A 20,872-nucleotide genomic window follows, 5' to 3' on the forward strand; every position below is an offset into this window, starting at 1 on the left:
ACCATATGTTCACCACCTCGAGTTTTATGATGGAATAAAGGCCAGGATATAAATGCAAGGAAATAAATAAATATGTATGTCAAGCTCATGCTCTGTGCTTTGTCTGATAGCTGTAACAAGGTACCAGCTGCTGTTGCTGACAAGCCCCCTTGCATTTCTTCCTATCCTGCTCCTGGCAAGTATTCCAAGTTCACTCCAGACATACCCTTTTTGATTTCTGCTGCCACAGACTTCTAAAGACTGATTTCTTAGTTTCAGAACTTTTTTTGCCTAGACCAGCAACCATGCTTTTTCTTTCTTCAGTTCCTTGGATTAAACCGTAGTATACACCACAGTCCTCTATGCCCATACGGATCCTATCATATTCCCAACTATTCATGCCTGACCCAAGTCCTAATTTAGGTCACTACACTGGAAGCTGGTAGGCTCAGGCTACCCATCAGTTCCAAGCATTCTTTATAAATTAACTCAGGATTTTGCTTGTAAATACGGCTATAAAACTTGTTGGCAGACCAATCTATCTTGGAAATACAGTAGAAATTCACTATAATATACCGCAGGTATGACCATGTCCCCAAGTATAATACTGTATACAGTACCATGGTTTTCGTTATAATGTGGAACCCCTATAACTCGGGTGCATCCTTTGTTCCCCACCCCACATGTTATAACGAGGTTCTACTATAGATTCATTGATAGGCAAATCAACTTGTTAGAAACTTCCCTTTGAGAAGCTAGGGCAGTTTTTTCTCTGCATGTTGTGGAAGCTATTCTTAGCTGTGGTATTTTTAGGAGGAGGGAGTGCCTAATGATCCTATCACTGTATTGAATTCCAAAAACTTTATATAATCACATAAGTGCTCTAAACTTGAACAGTATTTCACTGATAATGCCCTTCACTGATAGTGCCAGATCTACACAGTACCAGATTCTGATATCTGGAAGACTAGTGCATCACCTTCAAATGGTGATGTAAGTTGCTTTGAGGGTCTTTGGAAGTCACATATATAAATCTTAAACAACACAGAAGTATGTTTCTGAGCAGGAAGATGAGACAATATAGTGCAGAGTATTTAGGCCAGGGCCAACAGGGGAGGGTGGAGGGCCATTTGGCCAAGGATCACAAGCTGAAAGAGCGGCTTGAATTTAGACACTTGTTAATTTTTTGGGATTTGATAAGTTTTGCAACTGCACATCAGATCAAATTGTGACATACTCCCTCAGTTTAGAGCTGCAAATTTAAGCAAATAAGAGAGGTTCCTTGGTGAAAAACATGCTTTTTTTTGTTTAACATGCTTAACATTAACTGTGACATTGCATAAAAGGAAGAGTTTTGTTATCGTGTGTCATTTTTTCATGGCTGCATTTATTATGGCTAGGAACCTCAAAAGCCAAAACTGGCCTGGGCCTCCCCAAGCCTCTGAAAGGTTCTGTGCACACTTATCCTATGCACACTTATCTGGAAGTAACCCCCCCCCACACTGAACTCAATGGGATGCATTTTTCCATAGATGGAGAGAGCATTGCTTTGGCAATGGCACTCAAGTCTCATCTCTACAATAGATTCCTGGTGTTGCTTGTTTCCAAGGAGACAGACTGGCTAAGATTCCCTGCCATATATACACATATATGAGGCATATGTCCCAACATTTTACATGTGGACACTAAGAAATAAAGTTTGGCCTTCCAAAACACTATGCCAGTATATGCATACTGCTGGAAGTCACAAGTTTTATCATATATTTCCCAGGGTGCTTCCAGAGAAGTGTTTACTGTGAGACTGGTGCTCCTCATGCATGCATTTTGGGGGTAGGCAGCATTCACATAACACCATTGTCATCAAAATGCTAGCCTCTACTCCCCCCACCCCACTGAATCTGGATAATCCTTTCAGGAGAAAATCTGATTTTTTAAAAAACAAACTGTTGACAACACTCCATTTGTGTTATCTGGAAGTACTCCACCATTTCTTATGTAACATGTGAAGGTGGCCAAGGTGAACATAGCAAGGAGTCTGACTGCGTTGCACCAGGGGATGAGTTGTGCTTTGCATTCACATTTCTCACACACACACACACACACAGAGCTATCGCTAGTCGGGCGGTATATAAATTTAATAAATAATAAATAATAATAACACACACACACACACCAGTTTAAATATTTAAACCATTTCTATATGCCTATGCAGAACACAGAGGAAAAAGAAAAGTGTTGTTTGAGAAAGCCTCAGCGTTTGTTTCATATTTCTTACTTACCTTGACAATTGACAATACAGAATAATAGCATACCAAATATAATCTCCACCTGGCTAGTACTTCACTCCCAGTGTTCTGGAACTAAGTACTGTGATTTATTTTCTGTCTGATTCAGTTGTTTAGACCTCTAAGCAGCAAAGCTTAATGCAAACCATCTCCCAGCAATTCCTGGTAGGAATGACAATATAAAGCAGAGCACTATTTGGTACTTAGAGGTTGTGGGTATGGGATTGCAGCCTAATTCAATGGGACTGATTTTTGAGTGGGCATATAAAGGATTTGAATTCAATGGGACTGATTTTTGAGTGGGCACATATAGGGTTGCACATTTAGTGAAAGAACTACATCTTCACTTACAATCTCAGGTAGTCAGAGGAATTAAGAGCTCTTGCCATATAACGTTTTTGAATGCAATGTTTTAAAAGTTTTAAACACATAAGGAGAACATAAGAACAGCCTGCTGGATCAGGCCAATGGCCCATCTAGTCCAGCATCCTGTTCTTACAGTGGCCAACTAGTTGCCCATGGGAAACCTACAAGCAGGACCTGAGTGCAAAAAGCACTCACCCCTCCTACAGTTTCCAGCAACTGGTATTTGGAAGCATATTGCCTCTAACTATGGAAAGATTCACACAATTCAGATTGATTTTTATGAGGATTTTTTAAAAAAAGAAATAAACTGATATGGAAATGTGGAGAACTAAACTTATGTCTGGGAAACAGTGAAACCAAGAAACCAAAATTAGTAGATTCACCCATCCCTGTTGGTGATCAGATATGCCTCTGCCTATGCAGCCATTCTCTGCCCTGGTGAGGCTCTCCTCGGTGGCTACTGGTTCTCTACCTGATGGTACTGAGTGCAATACATATGTTTTTATTTTTCAATGTGTTGTCCTGTGCAAAACTGGTAAATAAAAAACATGTATTTCAAAAATAATTTGAAAAATTGCCCACTGTAAAACATGCTTGAAAGGTTGACTTCAGTGAAAACTATTTTGCTGTTCCATGGACAAAACATTTTTTTAAAAAACCACAGTATGCACATACAGGCCAACAAACACCTGCATGGATCCTCAGAATGGATCTTTAGTTTCCAGAACTTTGGGAGGATAGGAAAGTAGTAATTGAGGCACAAGGACAACACCCACACAGGGTGAATACATTTCATCAAGCACTGCCCACTAGTATGGGTAGGAAACGTTGAGACAGATTTAAATTGAAAGCGCTCATGAGTGGATGAAAGCACACAAAAGCCTTCATGGAAGAATCAGATCTGTGCAACCCTTGTGCAAATTACAGTAATGCCCTGGTGTGTACACAGCCTAGTTTTGTTAAGATTCTTTGGCTAGATTGGTTTTATCCATCATAGTTGTGAGACCCAAGCTATTCATTATGTAGACCTCCAGGTTTCTTTTCATTGTATTTTATTTGTTTAAAAACTCAAAGCAATTTGGGAAGGCCGGCCCTATCATTAGGCAGAATGGGGTGGCTGAGGCATCAGATGCTGAGCGGTAGAAAGCAGACAGAGCTGTGTGTTCCACACACTCTGCCCTACACCCCTTAAGCTAGGCTGCTGCCCTCAGGTGCAGCGGAGGATGCTGTCCTGTTGCCAGTATTGAAATAAGAATGGTCAGCTTTTGCACATGGAATGGGGCGAGGGATGCACCATCTTGACCTTCACCTCAAGCAGCAAAATGTCTTGGGCCAGGTCTAGGAAGCTGCATTTGAGAGGAGAAGAGGTGAATGGTGGGAGGATGCTTTCCTCATTCCATTCCAATCCTTTTATAAATATCAGAATTACTCTCCAAAGCTGTTGTGTTCTTTTCTTCACCTTTGGGGGGGGGAAGAAGAAATGGGGTCCCTGAAGCTTCCCTGTCTCATTCACCTCATGTGAAAAGCAACTTGGGAGGGCAAGCCTGAACTGAACAAGAATTAGAGAGGAAAGAGTTAATCAGCCTCTCCCTGTCTGCCTTTCTTCCACTCAGGTACAATTTGGGTTGTTAAAAAAAGTGTAGGATAGAATCATGGAACTCAAAACAGAGGTCTGAACCTTAAAAAGGTGATTTTCACTGAATCAGACTAATTACTCGTTTGGGGGTGTTGTTTTGCTTTTGCTTGAGTCATTGGGAGCTATTTGTTCTGTAGGTGTTCCTTCTCACCTGGACAGGTCCCAAGTTTTGTGAAATACTATACCAGCAAACAATACTCAGTAGCTATTCTGTGTTTTAAGCTGGCCTGAGGAATCACATACCAGAAGTCTCACGTACACCCAAACTTTAAAAACACACAGCTTTAGCCCACACAACTAAAAATAAACACGCTCCCTGTAATGATTGCAGGAGCACCACCACCACCATCACTGCAAGGTGGAAAATATCCAGAAACAAGAGGACATAGGAAAGCAAGAATCCCAAAGAGGAAGAGGGAAATTCCAGGGATTGTTTGTGGCCAACTTTGCAACTGTGCTTGATATTTCAGTCCTAGCAGCCCTAAGAGTAGGCTGTACAGAGCACTATAAAAAGTAGGGTAGGCAAACTGTTAACAGATGCACCTTCTCTTTCTCCTGTAATTGTGCATTCTGTAATAGGCAAGTCTGGACAAAGGCAATACTACCTGGTAATTGCCTTGGGAAGTCCTCAGTTTTTGAAACTGTGCTGCACATTATTCTGTATTCCTGTCTCTGTGGTATACAAAATGTACATACCCACAGGCATGGAGTTTTTTGTTTTTTTTAAGTTAGTTCTGCAAAATGCAACAGCTGTTGCCACTTGGGACAAATACTCAGACAGAAAAAACAGGTGATAACAAATTCTTCAAGAACATGCAAGTACGAAGCAATTGAGTTATGCACTGCTGCAGCTGCTCAAGACACTGCCTTGTTTGCCACAGGTATAAAAGTATGTCACCCATTGTCATTTTGAAATGTGAGGCCAACTTTGCCCTCTATTCTCTGCAAGCCTCTGAGCACATACATAAACTAGCTGGGGTTATTTGGAAAGGAAATGCCCCTCTCCAAATAATAAAGCAAAGAAAGCAAGGCCAGAAAGAAAAAATGCATGAGGCATTTCTGAGGCACTCAAAACTTCAAAATGCATAATTTCTCATAATGCATCATTTCTCTTAATTCTCATAATTTCTCCAAAGTCATCAAAACCAGACATTTTCCTCATGAAACGTGACAGCTTCTCCTCCAAAACATAGAAACAAAAAACACAAAGGACATTTTGGTTTTTCAAGCAGCCACGTAGTGTGATGCATGTTTACTATGCAGCTGTTTATACTAAGCCCAACTACCTGCCCCAATGTGGCAAAAGCTGAGGATATTATTTACAGGATCTGCCTCCTATCTGGCCAAATGCACTCACATTAATATGACGTAAATGTGCCGAATGTAAAAAATTTTATAGACAGATTTCTATAAAATCTTATATTCTGCCAGGGCTTACATTCTGAAGTAAGAGGTACCAGAGTTCATGTCCACCCTTCGTCAATCTGGTGCCCTCCAGATGTTTTGGACTATAATTCTGGGACTGATGGGAGTTGTAGTCCAAATCACCTGTAGGGTACCACATTGGCAAAGGCTGATCTGGAGGAAGGGTTGCCAGCTTTTTATCCTGGCAATGCTCTTATGTCTTTTGCAGCTTCTGCACATTCAAAAGTGTACAGGTGAGGCATTTCCTAACAGCATCTTGTAGCCCAGAAAAGGCTATTGCCCTACTAAAACTTTGCATGCCAGCCAGCTGTTAAAGGCACAAGAGCTCTGCACCCCCTTCCCCTAAACGTTTATTTGTTTGTTTGTTTGTATCCTGCCCTTCCTCCCAGCAGGAGCCCAGGGCAGCAAAAGTATCCTGTTTGGAAGTTTAGAATTAAGTGCCCTTAATTCTAAACGTCTAAGCGCTGCTGTGCCTACTCATAGGGGGAAGGAACAGAATGCTGTTCAAAAACATGCCTTATTATTATTTTACATGACCCAGTCCTGAATCTGAACACTGAAAAAGAGGTGCCCTGGGTAAATCCTGCTGAAGGTCAAAGTAACAATTACAGTCTGTAGGAACCCCTCCACTTCCTTTCACATTATTATTTTAGCATTAAAGCCAATATGCCATTTTAGTGTCCAATTCATGTTCATGCCCCTGAAAAAAAAATTCTTATAACAGAGCAGTACCATCCCCTGAAACAGTTAATGCTTTCCACTGTACCTTTCTACTCTGATGCCTTCTCTTGACTCATCTGAGGTGTCTTTGGCTATGACCACTATAGTGTCCTTCTCAGGTGCAGCAAGGAGAGAGTGACAGAGCTCAGGAAAATTGCTGAGGTTATGGGAAAAGCAGGGACACAATTAGTTAGTGGAGAAGTTACAAAGCTTATCTTAAATTCTGGAATAAAGATTTTTTTTAAAAAACACCAACAGAAAACACTTTAAAAAATAAGAAAAATGGCTAAACCTCACGATTAATTATAAGTGCAAGATAGTCTTGGGTCTCCAGATGGGGTTAGATTTTTTAAAAAATGCTCTAGGACTGGAGGTAAAGTTAACATCTGTATCCAATGACTAACTTAAATCCATTAATTTTAACGGATGTCCTCTGAGAATGACTTAATAAGATACAACCCTAAAACTTTCCCCCCATTTCTGATTGTCTTAGTTTGGAAGGACAGGATGGGGGGAAAGAGAACAAGCCAACCTGCTGAATTTCTCCCCAGTCTAGAGCTTTCAATGGCCCAGGTGCTCCCTCTGTGGGAGAGCCAGGCAATCAAAATACCCTGAACATGCAAATCTCCAATTAAAAATCCCACACATTTGAACATATGCTTTGACTACAACAATAACTGCATTGCAATCTCAATCAAATGAAACACTGATCGTGTTTTATTTGGTAATAAAACATGCCAATGGGACACTTCAGAATGCCAGAGAACCTTGCAAGACAAGTTTGAGTAATCCAGGATAATTTTGCAATCAACAGCAGAGTGAAAAACTGCAGGTCACACCTTTTCAGGTATATAAGAGCAGGTACCTACAAAGAAGCCTGCACTTCACAGTACTGCAAGGCTGCCTGATTTTTAGGTACTAGGCAATATCTGAATTACAGCTGAAATTTGAGAAATCATAGCATATAAGGGCTAACAAATAAATGGGAAGGACAGCTGAAATGCCAGCTTTTCACAGGACTCAGACTATGTCTTTACTCCCTACATCAATGAATATTTTCCTTAACTAAGACTAACATTTCCAGAGAAGAATATTACCATTTTTCTCTAGGTAGGCTGAAAAATAGGAACCATGCCCAGCTTAACTCTATGCACTCAATAAGTAGATTGATCCATCCTCAACCTATCTTACTTGAATGTCAGCATAAAGGGAAATATCTTATACAGTTAATTTTAATTTTAAATGGGTACCTTTCAACAGGTAATGCTTCCATGGCCACGTCTTGACATTCTCCAGGGAGGCTTTGCCCAGATTCAGTGAGTGAAGTGATTGCTCCTTCTTCCTGGACATCCTGAAGGGGCTTCTCATGTGCCAAATTCTCTTCTCTGCACTGACTGACAGAGGCAACGTCACCATCTGTACACACATTTTTCTCCATCACTTGAACAGCTTCTGGATGCTTTTTTGCATCAGTCTCTTGATTGCATATGTTAGATTGCAAAACTGAGTCACCCTCATCAGTGAAAAATATGCTGGTAATACCTGTTTTAAGGGTGTCAACAAAAATATGTGCTTCTCTTTCTGCTGTATTCGACATGGTGTCATTTATTTCTGCCACACACCCCACAATCACACTGCTGGGTTTTGCTTTGCAGTCACCTGATGAACCATCATCAAGATTTACTTCATTTTTAAAGTCATCTATTAGTCCATGTATTGTTGCATCTTGTCCTTGCTGTTGCTCTTCAGCACCAACTGACTTCCGCAGGCATTTTGTACTGTCCGTGGCATCCTGCATCACGCATGCTTTGTCCTCAACTGTATTTTCACCCAAAAGATTGCCGCAGGTAGATTCCTTCTGATTTGTACCAGGCAACACCCCAGACTGAGCCTGTTGTTCTTTTTGTACATAAAGATCATCTAGAAGAGATGGCAATGTTGACATATTACCTAGATCAATGATGCCTTCCTTGTTTCCCTTGTCTTCACTTGGGATTGGGTCATGGCACTGGTTTCCATAATGTATTAGCTCTTCTTTAAATAAACCAGGTTCTGCATTACACAGACTAATTAAATTACTTTCCTCTGCATTTGCAGTGATGGTTCTGCCAAGATCACTCTTAGTAATGACTTCTGAAGAGGCAGCAATCATCACAGACAGGCCACTGACAGGAGGAGGAAGTGGTAGATCCTCCATTTCCGGGCTACAAGAATTTGCAAGGAGCAGATTTCCTGTTTCCAGGTTCACCTGATTCCCATCAATGTCACTGCATACAACACTTTCACTTTCCTCTGCCTTCATCTTTGTATTGCTTGAGCTTTCCACTTGGTTGTCAAACTTTGGTGAACTTATCAATGAGTTTGGTTTCAGTGAAGAATCTTTGTCAGGGATTTTTTCTGAAAAGGCATCTGGCAAACAATATTCTTTTGTGTATGTTGAAGGTTCTTCCTTCTTTTCTTTAGGAACTTGGTTGAAAACCCCAGCCTCTAAAGGCAACAAACATCCTTTGGTTTTCCAATCACTCTCTGGTTCTCTATTCTCATTGCTTTCATCTACTTCTTTTGATACTTGCTTAAACTCTAGCACTTCTTTAGCTGCTGGGCTGTCCTCCTTGTCACCAGCACTGCATTCAGCTGAAAGGTGGGGTAACCCCATAGTCACAGCGCTGCCAACCGTCTTCTCAAATATTTTGCTAATTTGCTCCCTAAAATCAAAAAAGCCGATGCCAAAGGCCCTAGAAGTCGGAGCATCCTGCTCTTTTTCAGAGGTCTCTGCAGACTGCATGGGAGTCTCTGTTTCCATTGTGGGGCTGTTGAAATTCTCTACAAAAATAGACTCATTTCTTTCTGCATTTTCTCCTGTGTTGTCCACAATATTACTGTGCTTGTCATCTACGCAGGTGATATTTGTTGGAACACCCTCATTGCAGCCTGCTTGCTTACCAAGAGATGAAAGGCTCAGCAGCCGCTCTTCTAAGCTTGAAAGGCTGAGGAGAGATTCTCCCGAGCTGTCAAACTCCTGGGCTTTGAAGCTTACATCACATTCTGCTCCTTTCGTTTTAATTGCTGCAATGTCGGCCTGCAGCTTCTTGAAATTAAACAGTGACAAACTGCCTTCAAACTGCCTGGTCTTGGAAGAGTCTTGGAAGGTTGAGACAGTCTCTTCTGAAATGAAACTTTGGTTAGGAATCATAGAGTCCTTCCCTGGGACTCTCCCCATAAGAATATTGGGTGAATGTAGTACTTCAGGCCTCCTTTGATCTGTTGGTCTGTTCTCTGCTGAAGTACCTTCTAAGTGTAAGGTTGTAGCAGGTGCAACGGCAATCTGAAAATCAGGACTGGTACCCAAGACATTTTGGCATGCCCTACGTTCTTTTTCTAATTCATCCACTCTGTCATGATTTATGCAGTTTGTAGGTTGCTGGCTCTCTTTGGCGTTCTGATCACAAGAAAATGCTGATGTAGCTATTAAGTCTGTTTGAGCACCAGCAGGCAGAAAATCAACCGTTTGAATACTGTCTGTTTTATATAAAAAATTGACGGAAGCAATTTCTGTAAGTTCAGGTGATGCAGGAGGATATTCCTGTGTTCCTGCCTTTTCAGCAGCTATGACAGTTAAGTCCCTTTCATCACTTATTTTTTCAAGTCCGTCTTCTAGACTGATTTTATCCAGCAAAGGCAGGTTCTCTTTAATTTCTGGATCTGAACCTTTTCCTGCCAACTCCATTACTTTAGATGACTGGGTAAGATCAGTCCTGTTGCTCTTAAAATCATTATCTGCACAAGGTACTTTAAAATCCACTAGCAGTGTCTGTAGCTGTTCTGCATCAGCAGTGACTGTTTTCTGTACCATTGGAATGCATTCTGTAGCACCAATGTTGTTTTTACCTATATTGCCTGCCTGCCCACATAAACCACCCAACTGCTTGTTCATTTCATATTCTTTAGCAAATGAATCACTGGGATCTGCTCCTTCCTGAATACTATCTGAAATCAAAGAGTTAGAATTGGGGACCTCTTGCTTGGACTTGCTTAAGATGTCTTTGTTAAGACAACTTTTTTCCGCCTGTGGGTTTAACAGAATTTTCAGGTTGCCGCCTTGCACAGTCTCTCTTATGGATTCAGAAACACTTGGTAAAGATGCATTTTCATCTGTGACAGCTGTGGGATCATTTCCCATCTGTAGCCCACAAAATGCTGTTTGGGGGTTGTGTAGAATGTCTACAGTTTTTTTCATTTCACTTTCACTCACACCCTGATGGTCACTGGATTGATTTAACCCCAGTGAATACTCTTTTTCAGGAGATGTTTCATTGGTCTCTTGTTCATTGGGACTTGTAGCTGTTTTAATGTTGTCGTGATCCATGGTTTTGAGTTCTGTGCTTGAATTGTGCTGTTGATTGTTGCAGACAGAGGCAATGGACTTTGGACTGTCTTTCAGTTCCACTTGTGGAGATGGTATCAAACTATCCGCCACTTGTTGCACATCCATAGTCTTGCTGTGAGGAGTTTCTAGAGATGCTTTGCCCACATTGCCCTTTAGTGGATAATTATGATCCCATATGCTGCCATCATCTGAGTCTCCAAAGCTCAGCTGCTGGGAACCTGTCTCCATAATCCTTGGGTTGCCAGAATAATCCTCTTTCAAATTTTGGTCATTTGCTTCAGTAGCTTGTTCCTGCTGCACTTGCTGTGGGGAGCTGAATTTGCTTTCGGGTTTCTGTGCCGAAACAGTGTCAGTCGCCTGACTTTTCATATCTGTTTTGAATTCCTCATGTCCACTTCCACTGCTTTCTTTTTTACTCACAGCACCATTTTGATCAGCAACAATCACAGGCACACAGTTAGCATCACTGCAAGCCATTTGATTATTTTTTTGGCTTTCAGAATGGGATGTATCATCCTGGATTTCTGCTTTTCCTAATACAACACATTCAGCATTCGGTGCCTGTTCATTTATGTCTGGAAGCGTAAGCTCTACTTTAGGAACTGGTCTTTTTTCTGCAAATGCTGTGTTGTCTTCAGCTGGTAAGTCATACCCTTTGCTTGTTGCTTGTTTGCTTGTTGCTGCATCGCTGCTACACTCATGAATGGCGGCACTGAACACATCAGAACTCCAACTGTCAACAGCTGCTTCATATTTTTCAATGTCTGAACCTCCCATTGTGGGATAATTTGGAATTAAAGTTTCCTTTTTCATTGCCAGGCTGTCTGTGCCATCTGTGTTCTGCCCACATGGGTTTATGGCAGCCTGCTCCTCATGGCCCACTTCCAAAACTCCTGCTGCCTGGCTGGTACCCTTAATGATACAATCCTCTCCCCCTGCTTCCCTCTTAGGTAGTGGGATCTCATGTGCTTCCTTCTTGTCACTCAGCTGTTCACTCTCCCATAATGGGTGTGATTCACTTGAAGTGGTTTGTGCAATTGCAGCTCCTGGAATCCATCTGGCATTTGGCAAAGTACTTATGTCCAAGCCAGGATTACCTGGATCTCGCTCATCCTTTAGTGCCAGAGACACAGCAGGATGCTCAGCACCTGAGCTACTGTCCAGATATATATCAGGAACACCTCTTGTATCTTGGTCATTCACAGAAGCTGGGTATGGCACTAGGGCAGGCAAACCCCCAAGGCTTCCTTCAAGACATGCTGCAGCATATTCTTTAGTGCATTCCACCAAAGGCATTGGCACAGGTTGGCTTTCATCTTTTGCTTCTTCAGCCCATTCCAAGAAGTCAGGCGTGGCTCTTTCTTCTTGTTTGTGGAGGACGTTCCCCAGGGCCGTCATATGTGGTAACAATGCAACTCTGCTTGCGCCAGGCGATTCTTCAGCAACATTGCTACAGAGGCCTTCATTACTAAGGCTGCCAACAATGGAAATGTTTATTCATTTCAAATTGCCAATAAAGTAGAACACAAAAGAGAAAGAAAAAAGTATGCCAGAGAGGTTTCAAATCCATATAGGCACATGCATTGAAAAGCTGGCTGTCTGCTTTCATGAGGCAAGAGACCAGAGGCATCAACTTCGAAATAATTCTGAGATAATTGTTACATGGCAATATACTCCCTCAGCATATCCTGTCATATTAGATACGTGAGTTAACTTTCTACAGATCTTTTTTCAATGATTTAATAGATGCATGCTGCTTCTCTCTCTTTACTCCATAACAGAAATAAAATAAATCCTAAGATGAATGGAGGACATGGAAAACTCATCAGAACAGGATTGAATTTCAGATGGGAAACTATAGCATGGAATGACAACACTATTCCTGAGTCTGAAAGATCATAAGGTTCAAGGTTACTCTAGCTATATATTTTTGTTGCACATTTCTGTATTTCCCTAAATTAAGGCTGCAATCATAAACCACCTTTCTAAGGAATGAAACCCAATTAACTTATGAAGATTTTATTTTTGAGGAAATATGCATAAGATTGTGCTGGACAAGACTCAGTGAAACTAACGTCATTAATATTTTGGCACCCTCAGTGAAATATTAAGATGGTACTTTCTTTCTATATTAGATACTGAAACTCTAGGGCTTAGTCAGAGTTTCCCACCTTTATCCTGCTTGGCTCTCTGACTGAGTCACAGTACAGCAGCTTTCACCTTCTACTATTTCAATAAACAAGTAGCCAACCTCCACTCATGTTCATACCATGCTGCCTAGTGAACTGTGGGTCACAGATTTAGGCTGGATGCTGCTGCCCTCTCACACCATATCTGAGAAGTTGCTGTTGCCTTTAACTTCTGCTACCATCAGATACTCCATTTTCTCTTTACCCTCTGCCATTCTTGTGCAATAGCCACACACCTCAATAGCTGGGAATGAAAGCTCTCTGCCAGTGCCATCCACTGCTGAAACTGAAATGGTTTGTCCCTAAAAGAAGTCAGCCCCTAGATCAGGATGGGGAACCTGTGACCATCCAGAAGTTACTGGACTCCAGCTCCCATCATCCCTTCCCACTGACCATGCTGGCTGAGGGTAATGAGAGCTGGAGTCTAACTGGAGAGGCACAGGTTCCACATCCATGTCCTAGATAACAATCAAGTTCAGGCTCAAACTAGCTGCGACCCACCAAACTGAATGCAGGCCACAACTGTGTATGAACTCAAAGCACCTGTTGTCACTGCCCTTGGGGAACCTCAAAACAGGGATTGTGTGTGTCAAATAGATAACATGGTTGGTGGGCTGCATTCAGCTTGGTGGGTCACTTACAAGCTGTGCTAAGCCTGCTAAAAATAACAGTAACTCTAACTCTACCACTTATGGGGATCTATGATTTCTTCACTGCAAACAACCCCCCCCTTTTTTTTCATCTGAAGAGTGAAGATGTGAGGTAGCGAACCAGGCACTTGGCAATATTATTTGCTCATCGCCTTCCCTAGGCCATGACATACTGTGTAGAAATGTGTTTAAGTGGTGCCTCATGAGAACAAAGGCAAAACCATTTTCACTGCACATAAAGCATAAATTGTCATGCAATCGTGCGTCCCCTTTCAAATACTGTTACTATGTTTGTATATAAAAAGTTGTACGTATAGAACAGCTGTGATGGTCAGGTAAACAAAAAGAGAAACAGAAGGACCTATGTAACCCTCAAACACTTTTAAAGATCCATTTGAAAATGAAAACAAACAAGAAAACAGGGGTTAACTACTAGAACCCACTGATCCATTGAAAAGAGAAGTGCTGAGAACCCACAGCATGTATAACAAAAGTCACCTGAACTGTTAGTGACACCAAGGTATGCATTAATAACTTTTTTCAACAGGATAAGAACATAAAAAGAGCTCTGCAGAATCAAGCCAAAGGCCCATCATCTAGTCCACCACCCAGATCTCTTAGAGGTCAGCCAGATTAAAATTAAAATTAGCAGTAAACTAAAAAGAGATCCAAACTTATCAACAACTGCATGTCTAAAAAGAGATTAAAACTCATCAGCATCTATGCTACATCTTGTCTTCCTTTGTGCAGTTCACAGCTGGGTAAAATTTCAGGCATTACAAATGGGACACATTTATTTATCATGACTCATATGTGTTGTCTGCCCAGAAATCCAGTCCCAATGCTCCCTTGTGTGCACAAGTCTTTATAGGTACAGAAACACTCAGTGGTAGCAAAAGAACTGTTCCTGTGTAATATCCAAGTGTAATGTTTCCCCACTTTGGTTTAATGTACTGTTCTGCCGAAAAGTACTCCCATATATTTTTGGTACCATTCTCCATCAGTTCATGAGAAAAGAAACTGCATTCAAAAATTATCAGTTTTGGTGAAATTCTCATGGGTGGGATACAGGTTTTCTGTCCGGTTACCTTCCTTTTCGGATTGATGAAGAATGTTTGTGAATGTCTTCTCTTTCATGACATCAGTAGTCTGCTCACTTTGCAACCTGGCTGCGTGCTCATACTTTAATTCAGCCTTTCCCAACCAGTGTGCCTCCAGATGTTGTTGGACCACAATTCCCATCTTTCCTGACCATTGGCAATGCTGGCTGAGGCTGATGGGAGTTGTGGTCCAACAACATCTGGAGGCACACTGGTTGGGAAAGGCTGCTTTAATTAAAGTTGAGGGGAGGTAACTCCTCCCATGGGGCTTTTTCAAATCAGGAAACGCAGGCAGCTAGGAAGTCAGCAGAGTGATGGAGAAATGTTTCATGGAAAGAAAAAAACCCTCCACCACACTGATAAGGTACACTCAACCCCACTAGCCACTGGAATTCTAAAGCACCCAGAGAACAAGGCAGAAACATGAAACCTTCGTTTGCAGAGAACTGGAGATCAAATTCCAGCACTGCACTAACCATCATGAAGGCATGACAGCTGGATTCTCACATTGAAGTGTCTATATTTGCTCATCAATGTCTTTTGCCCTTATTGGACCAAAATTAGGAATAGACAATATAACCATTACTTTTTAAAAAAATCAATTATGTAAGCAGCCAGGCTACAGAAACAAGCAGAACCCATGCTACACTCTGCCATTCAGAACTCAAATCCCACAAGCAGCTTTAAACTATATATTGTGACAGTTTTGAAAAGCCAGAATAAGCTCATTTATCAATGGGCGTGCTTTCTTAGGAGCCACAAGCAAGTCATGCTGATATCAATGCAATGTCTCACACATGGAACAGACACAAGTGTTTCCTCAGATTAACTATAACGGCCCCACACTCAGTAGTTGCTCACACTTCATATTTTGTACCTGCTTACGACTGGGGCGTGGGAGCTTAAGTCTTCATTTACATCAAGCTCAGCAAAAAGAAGATTTGGGAGAAGTGATTGATAGGGTTCCCTTTCCTTCCAATCAGACACTAAAGGCCAGTTCCCTCTGTCAGAAAAAGGGTTGGGAAAAGAGAAACACATACACACACTCTCTCTCAAACATTTTCAGAAAGAAACCTTAAAATCAGAAAAATCAAATCAGCATGCCACAGACCGTGCTTAGAAATTCCTCATTGTGTCCTTACAAATGTGATTTGTATCAAAGCAATTATATTTTATTTATATTTATTTACTACATTTGTATCCTGCCCTTCTTCTCAAAGATGTGATGCTAACTTTATGAAGACTAACAAATGCTCCATCTACTTCAAACTGACTTCTACAGTACTTCACTAATGACAGCTCCTTGCAGAAGTGATTGCCCTTATTTGTCTTCTTACCTGTACTAAATATACTAAGAGACAAACTAGATGTTACATTAAATGTAGTTTTAAAGATTGTCTTAAATTTACTATAGGGATGGGAGCTGTTGGCTGGTGCTGGTTTGAAAGCATTCTGTCAACCTAACAGGCTGGCATTAATTCGAGTTCACTCTGTATTCATTAGCTGCTGCTTTCACCGATCTGGGGGGGGGGGTTGCTCGAAAAAATATTGATATTTTAAAAGGAAATATCAATAAATTATCATTCTTACAACTGATATTTCAGAGGCAGATTTTTTTTAAAGTCCATTTTCAAAAATAGCTGCAGAAATTTGCTATATTAAAATCTGATCCTCAGCAATTCAGAATAAGCAAATTAATAGAAAATTCTGTACCAAATCCAAATTTGACAGAATTCTAGCACATTCCTAATTTACTATTGAAAATAACAGCTGCTGGTATGTATGTGTGACCTGGAGCACAGCTTGTAGGAAGATTATTAACAATTTGCCCGTGCACAGTTATCTCTACTAAAAACCACCTCCTCAAGCTATTGTTTTCCCCAGGAGGCTCCAAAGACACAATTAATCTTTTGGAGGGGGTATTTACATTGGGGGAAAGGGTCAACCCCCTAGCCCTGTGCCATGGTTCCAGTCCTAATCAGGACACCCTGTGGCAGTTGTTTAAATTTTTAAAAACAAACGTGTCAAATGCATTCACACATTTAATGCGACATCTAGCTGGCTGTAAAACATTGCTTGAAAAATCTCCTGCCTTCCACTTTCCTCCTCAAGCCTCCTATCTGAAAGAATGCCAAACATATCAAAAACTGAAATAGTTGCATGGATGCAATAAATTGTGCATTACAGAATATGCAAGCTTAGCTAACTATCAGCTGGGCAGCTGTAAAAGTAATAATCAGTTCTGAAGGTACATTACAACTATTAGAAAAGTTTTGTGATGCCCCATATACAAGGTCATCATACCCTTGTACTCTACACTGATGATTTTCAGGCATCAGTTAAATACATACTTGTTTACTCAGGCTTTTAGAATATGAATGCCCCAGGGATTCAGCAATTTTAGTATGGTTGTTTGCATTAGGCTAGGTTTTTGCTTTTAGATATGTCATTTTCAGAGGTTTTAATTACTGCTTGTGATCACTCTACTTTAATTATGTTGTACACCACCCTGGGCTCCAATGGGAGGAAGGGTAGTATAGAAAAGCAAACCATCATCATCATTGTCCAAAAGAACCACCTACTCTTAGTCACTAAAGTGGATAACAAATTTTCACTTTACCTTAAGCATGCATTGAAAATGTTACTTTTAAAATCTGCCTTTTAACTACCCTGGCTGAGAATACAGGAAGGTGGATATTTCAGGATTTAAGGGACTTTCTGTTTGTAATGTTAACTGGATTACTGTAGCAGAAGTTCTTCTTGGTCAGCAGCCAACTTCATTAGATACATTCTGTCATAAGTCAAGGAAAAAGTGTCCTGTACCTACCTTGCATCTGTTGCAGTTAAGGAGGAACCCTTATCTGGCGATGGTAACAAAATATCAGAATCTAAAGACGGCGTATCCAAGGTGTCTTGTTCAACAGATTTCTCTCTGTTCTTTTTCCTCTGCCTTTTCTTTTTTATTTCTCTCTCATTACTGGGTGGCTGGACTGGTTCTGGAATAGAAACTGGAGGGATATCCTAGAAAGTGATGGGAAGAGGATGGGAGTTCAGTTAAAGAGCAAACAAATCTTTTAGAATTAATACTTATGACAGTTCTTAATGCAAACTAAAAAAAAACTTAATTGAACTCTCAGCATTTCGCCCCTCTTAATTTCCCTGACTGGGGGGAAACAGTTCAGCTATAAATGATCCTAAGGAAAAATAAACTCTAGTAGGGAAAAATGGAAGTACTGTTCTTAAGCTAGGTATGATGCTCTGAGCTGGCCCCTAGAGGGTATCCTTATCTCTTTTTCCTCCCAGTAAGTGTTTTCAATTTGGTCAACAAATGCATCACTATTCCTGAGGGGGGTAAAAAGAAAGCTTAAATAGGTTCAGAACAGAACTTCTAAAACAACGCAATAAAGAAACAAAGTGAAACACTGCAATTTAACACACAGAGACACTCAAAATAAAGTGAAGAGAGAGTGTACTTTGGGTTCATCGAGTGGTAAATACACCAATACATACATAACAAAAAGTCTTATGGCACCTTAAACACTAAAAAATATTTAAAACATTTCTATTTAGAAGGGTAAATTTGTTAGTCCTTAAAGTACCACAAGATTCTTTGTTATTTTTGCTGCAACAAATTAACACAGCTACCTCTCTGGAAACTCTTAGAAACATATTCTTTTTTAAATTTAATTAAAATAAATGTAAAGTGCAGCATCCTACCAGAAAGAAGAGCGTAGGCAATCTCCAAAAATAGACTTTCTGGGTTGCTAGGAACAGGGCACAGACAGGGAACCTGCAGCCCTCCAGATGTTGTCAAACTACAACTCCCATCATCTCTGACCATTAGCTGGCTGGGGCTGATAGGAGCTGGAGTCCAACAATATCTGGAGAGCCACAGGTTCCTCATCCCAGCCGCAGAGGCTGCCGTTTCAATGCAAATTCTGGGAGGGCAGATGAGATTTTCAGCAATATTTAAAGGTCTACAGTTTGGTGTACCTAGAGCAATACCCCAGGAGCAGCTCTAGGGATACATTCAATGACCTGCTGAGAACCAATTCTTGGAACTTTTTCTGGGGATGCTTCACTTAAGAATTATGAAATCAACTGGAGAGTACGGATGGATTTTGGTTTCTCTGTTTCTCATTTTTCCAATCTTCAATTCGTATATTTCCACACCAGTTTGCAATTTTTAAAAAGTCCTCTTGAAAATTCATCAACATTGTAGTGTACATTTCTGCTAATCTGCACTTTTTTCTAATTTGCCCTCATACTACATTACATTTTTGTATGTTAATTTAACCACTATATGCATTTTTATGCACACTTTCCCCTAATACATACATTTTTGAAAACATTATTTGGTTGGAGAGCTCCATCAGCAAATTCAGAAAAGTGCAGATTTTGGAGGATAGTTGCATTTCATACTGTGGATTGTTTCAAGAAGTATCACGTTCACATTAATATGTGAACTGAACCAAATTTCTCCCTTCCTCCTACTGATGAATTGAGGAATGCTGTTCTTCAACCTCTTCATTCCCCCAAATCTTCATTGTCACATCTTCTCTGATGAAGAACCACTGCTGTGGAGGGCTTATCCACATGGGAGCATTACTTTGTACAAAAGTCACTGTTTTTACCTCTGTTTTCTATTTGCACCGTCCACAGCTGCAAACAAGGTGTTTTCTATTCACACTGAGGGGAAGGATCAATCCCGCAGTTTCCTAATGACCACACCTTCTCATTTAACATTTCCACTCCCTCTCTTTGCTTGGCAAGTGAGCATGCTCAGTTTGTTCTACCAGCTGCAGTAGATTTAATTTAAAACAACAACAACCTGGAAGTGCAGTTATTTGTATTTTCACTGGTACGTTACAGCTGAAATACAAATCTTTGTCTGAGCAGTGTTACACTGTTGTACATGAGTTAGGGGGACAAGAAAAATAATACTTTGTTCGTAGCAACATAAAAAAGGCCAGCAGAATTGAGGAGGGCAGCCTGAAGTTGCTTGTCAGCTTACAGGAAACAAAATGAACCAAGGGAGGAGGAGGGAGGAGGCATGGAGAGGGGAGTGATTGATACACCCACCTAAAAGCATCAGCAAGCACTAGAGAAAGGGAGTGAAGATGTTTTTTTCTTCCCTTTTTGTATTATCAGTGAATTGGGTTAGTACAGATTTACAGGGGGGAAGCTGCATGATAGCTGCTGTTTGTCAGTAACATCATATGAATGAGAATTTAAAGGAGATGTGAGTAGCACCAAACATACAGTAAACTACTGTGTAGATGAGTCCTTAGTCAAAAAGAGCCAAGGAACATATGCATATTGAGGGTTATAACCTCTCTTCCTATCTGAATTTGGAAGCTTTGGGAAATTGTTGGTGTGAAAGTTCAGGCTTTTCTAAAGAGTTCTGGAAATCTCAAGAGAAACAGAGAAACAGAGACAGAGAGACCTAAGGGGGCTCACCTTCCAGTACCATCTCTTTCATCTGCCAGCTTCTTCTCCCCTTCCCAAACTTGCCAAATTGTAAAGGAGGAAGAAAAATGACAGCCAAGAGAGCTTGCAAAAGAACTTTTCCTAAACTCCAGACTCACTTCAGTGAAAGGATCTGAGCATACACAGGGCCTACATTCCTGATGTCAAATCTGAGATGATGATGATGATCCTAATCAATGGGTCAGGCTGAATTTAAAAAAGTACAGTTCCCAGAGTTCATGTCAGCAAAACGATCTTTGAGCATGCTCAGACATCCCAACTGCACACAGCTTAGAAACAGAGCTTAGCTACAACAGCCAAGGCAAGAGGGTTGAGGTGGGGAGTGTGGGTGCCAGGGGTGGCAGTGGTGAGGGGGAGGGGAAGGAGTGGTGGTTTATGAGTGCCTCTGTGTGTGAGTGTGTGAGTGAGAGAGAGACAGAGAGAGAGAGACAGACAGACAGAGTCCCTGTGTGTGTGTTTGGGAGTGCCTGGGGGTTGTTTGGGGGTGCCATGTGTGTGTGTGGCTTTGGAGATGGCTGGGCTGTCTGTCTCCCTGTGTGTGTTTGTGTGTGTTTGTGTGTGTGTGTGTGTGTGTATGTGTGTGCAAGAGAGGGAGTCCATTGTGTGTGTGTGTGTGTGTGTGTTTGGGGGTGCCTGGTGTGTGTG

At 41.1% G+C, this 20,872-nt stretch overlaps 1 protein-coding gene across 10 annotated transcripts in view; it reads right to left on the reverse strand.

Annotated features, from left to right (window-relative positions):
• TACC2 (transforming acidic coiled-coil containing protein 2) overlaps window positions 1–20,872 on the reverse strand; it is a 262,416-nt gene that overhangs the window by 196,529 nt on the left and 45,015 nt on the right. For 7 of the 10 annotated variants that reach the window (XM_061635786.1, XM_061635783.1, XM_061635777.1 and 4 more), the window contains 4 exons: window positions 17,565–17,758; window positions 15,615–15,740; window positions 7,662–12,272; window positions 6,458–6,568 (listed from right to left, as the gene is read on the reverse strand). In XM_061635786.1, the coding sequence (XP_061491770.1) occupies window positions 6,458–6,568; window positions 7,662–12,272; window positions 15,615–15,740; window positions 17,565–17,758 (5,042 nt within the window). The remainder of the gene's footprint in view (window positions 1–6,457; window positions 6,569–7,661; window positions 12,273–15,614; window positions 15,741–17,564; window positions 17,759–20,872) is intronic. The other 3 variants (XM_061635785.1, XM_061635784.1, XM_061635787.1) reach the window with 3 other exon arrangements.

This window comes from Rhineura floridana, chromosome 7 (assembly GCF_030035675.1).
Source record: "Rhineura floridana isolate rRhiFlo1 chromosome 7, rRhiFlo1.hap2, whole genome shotgun sequence".
Classification (NCBI taxonomy): Eukaryota; Metazoa; Chordata; class Lepidosauria; order Squamata; family Rhineuridae; genus Rhineura; species Rhineura floridana.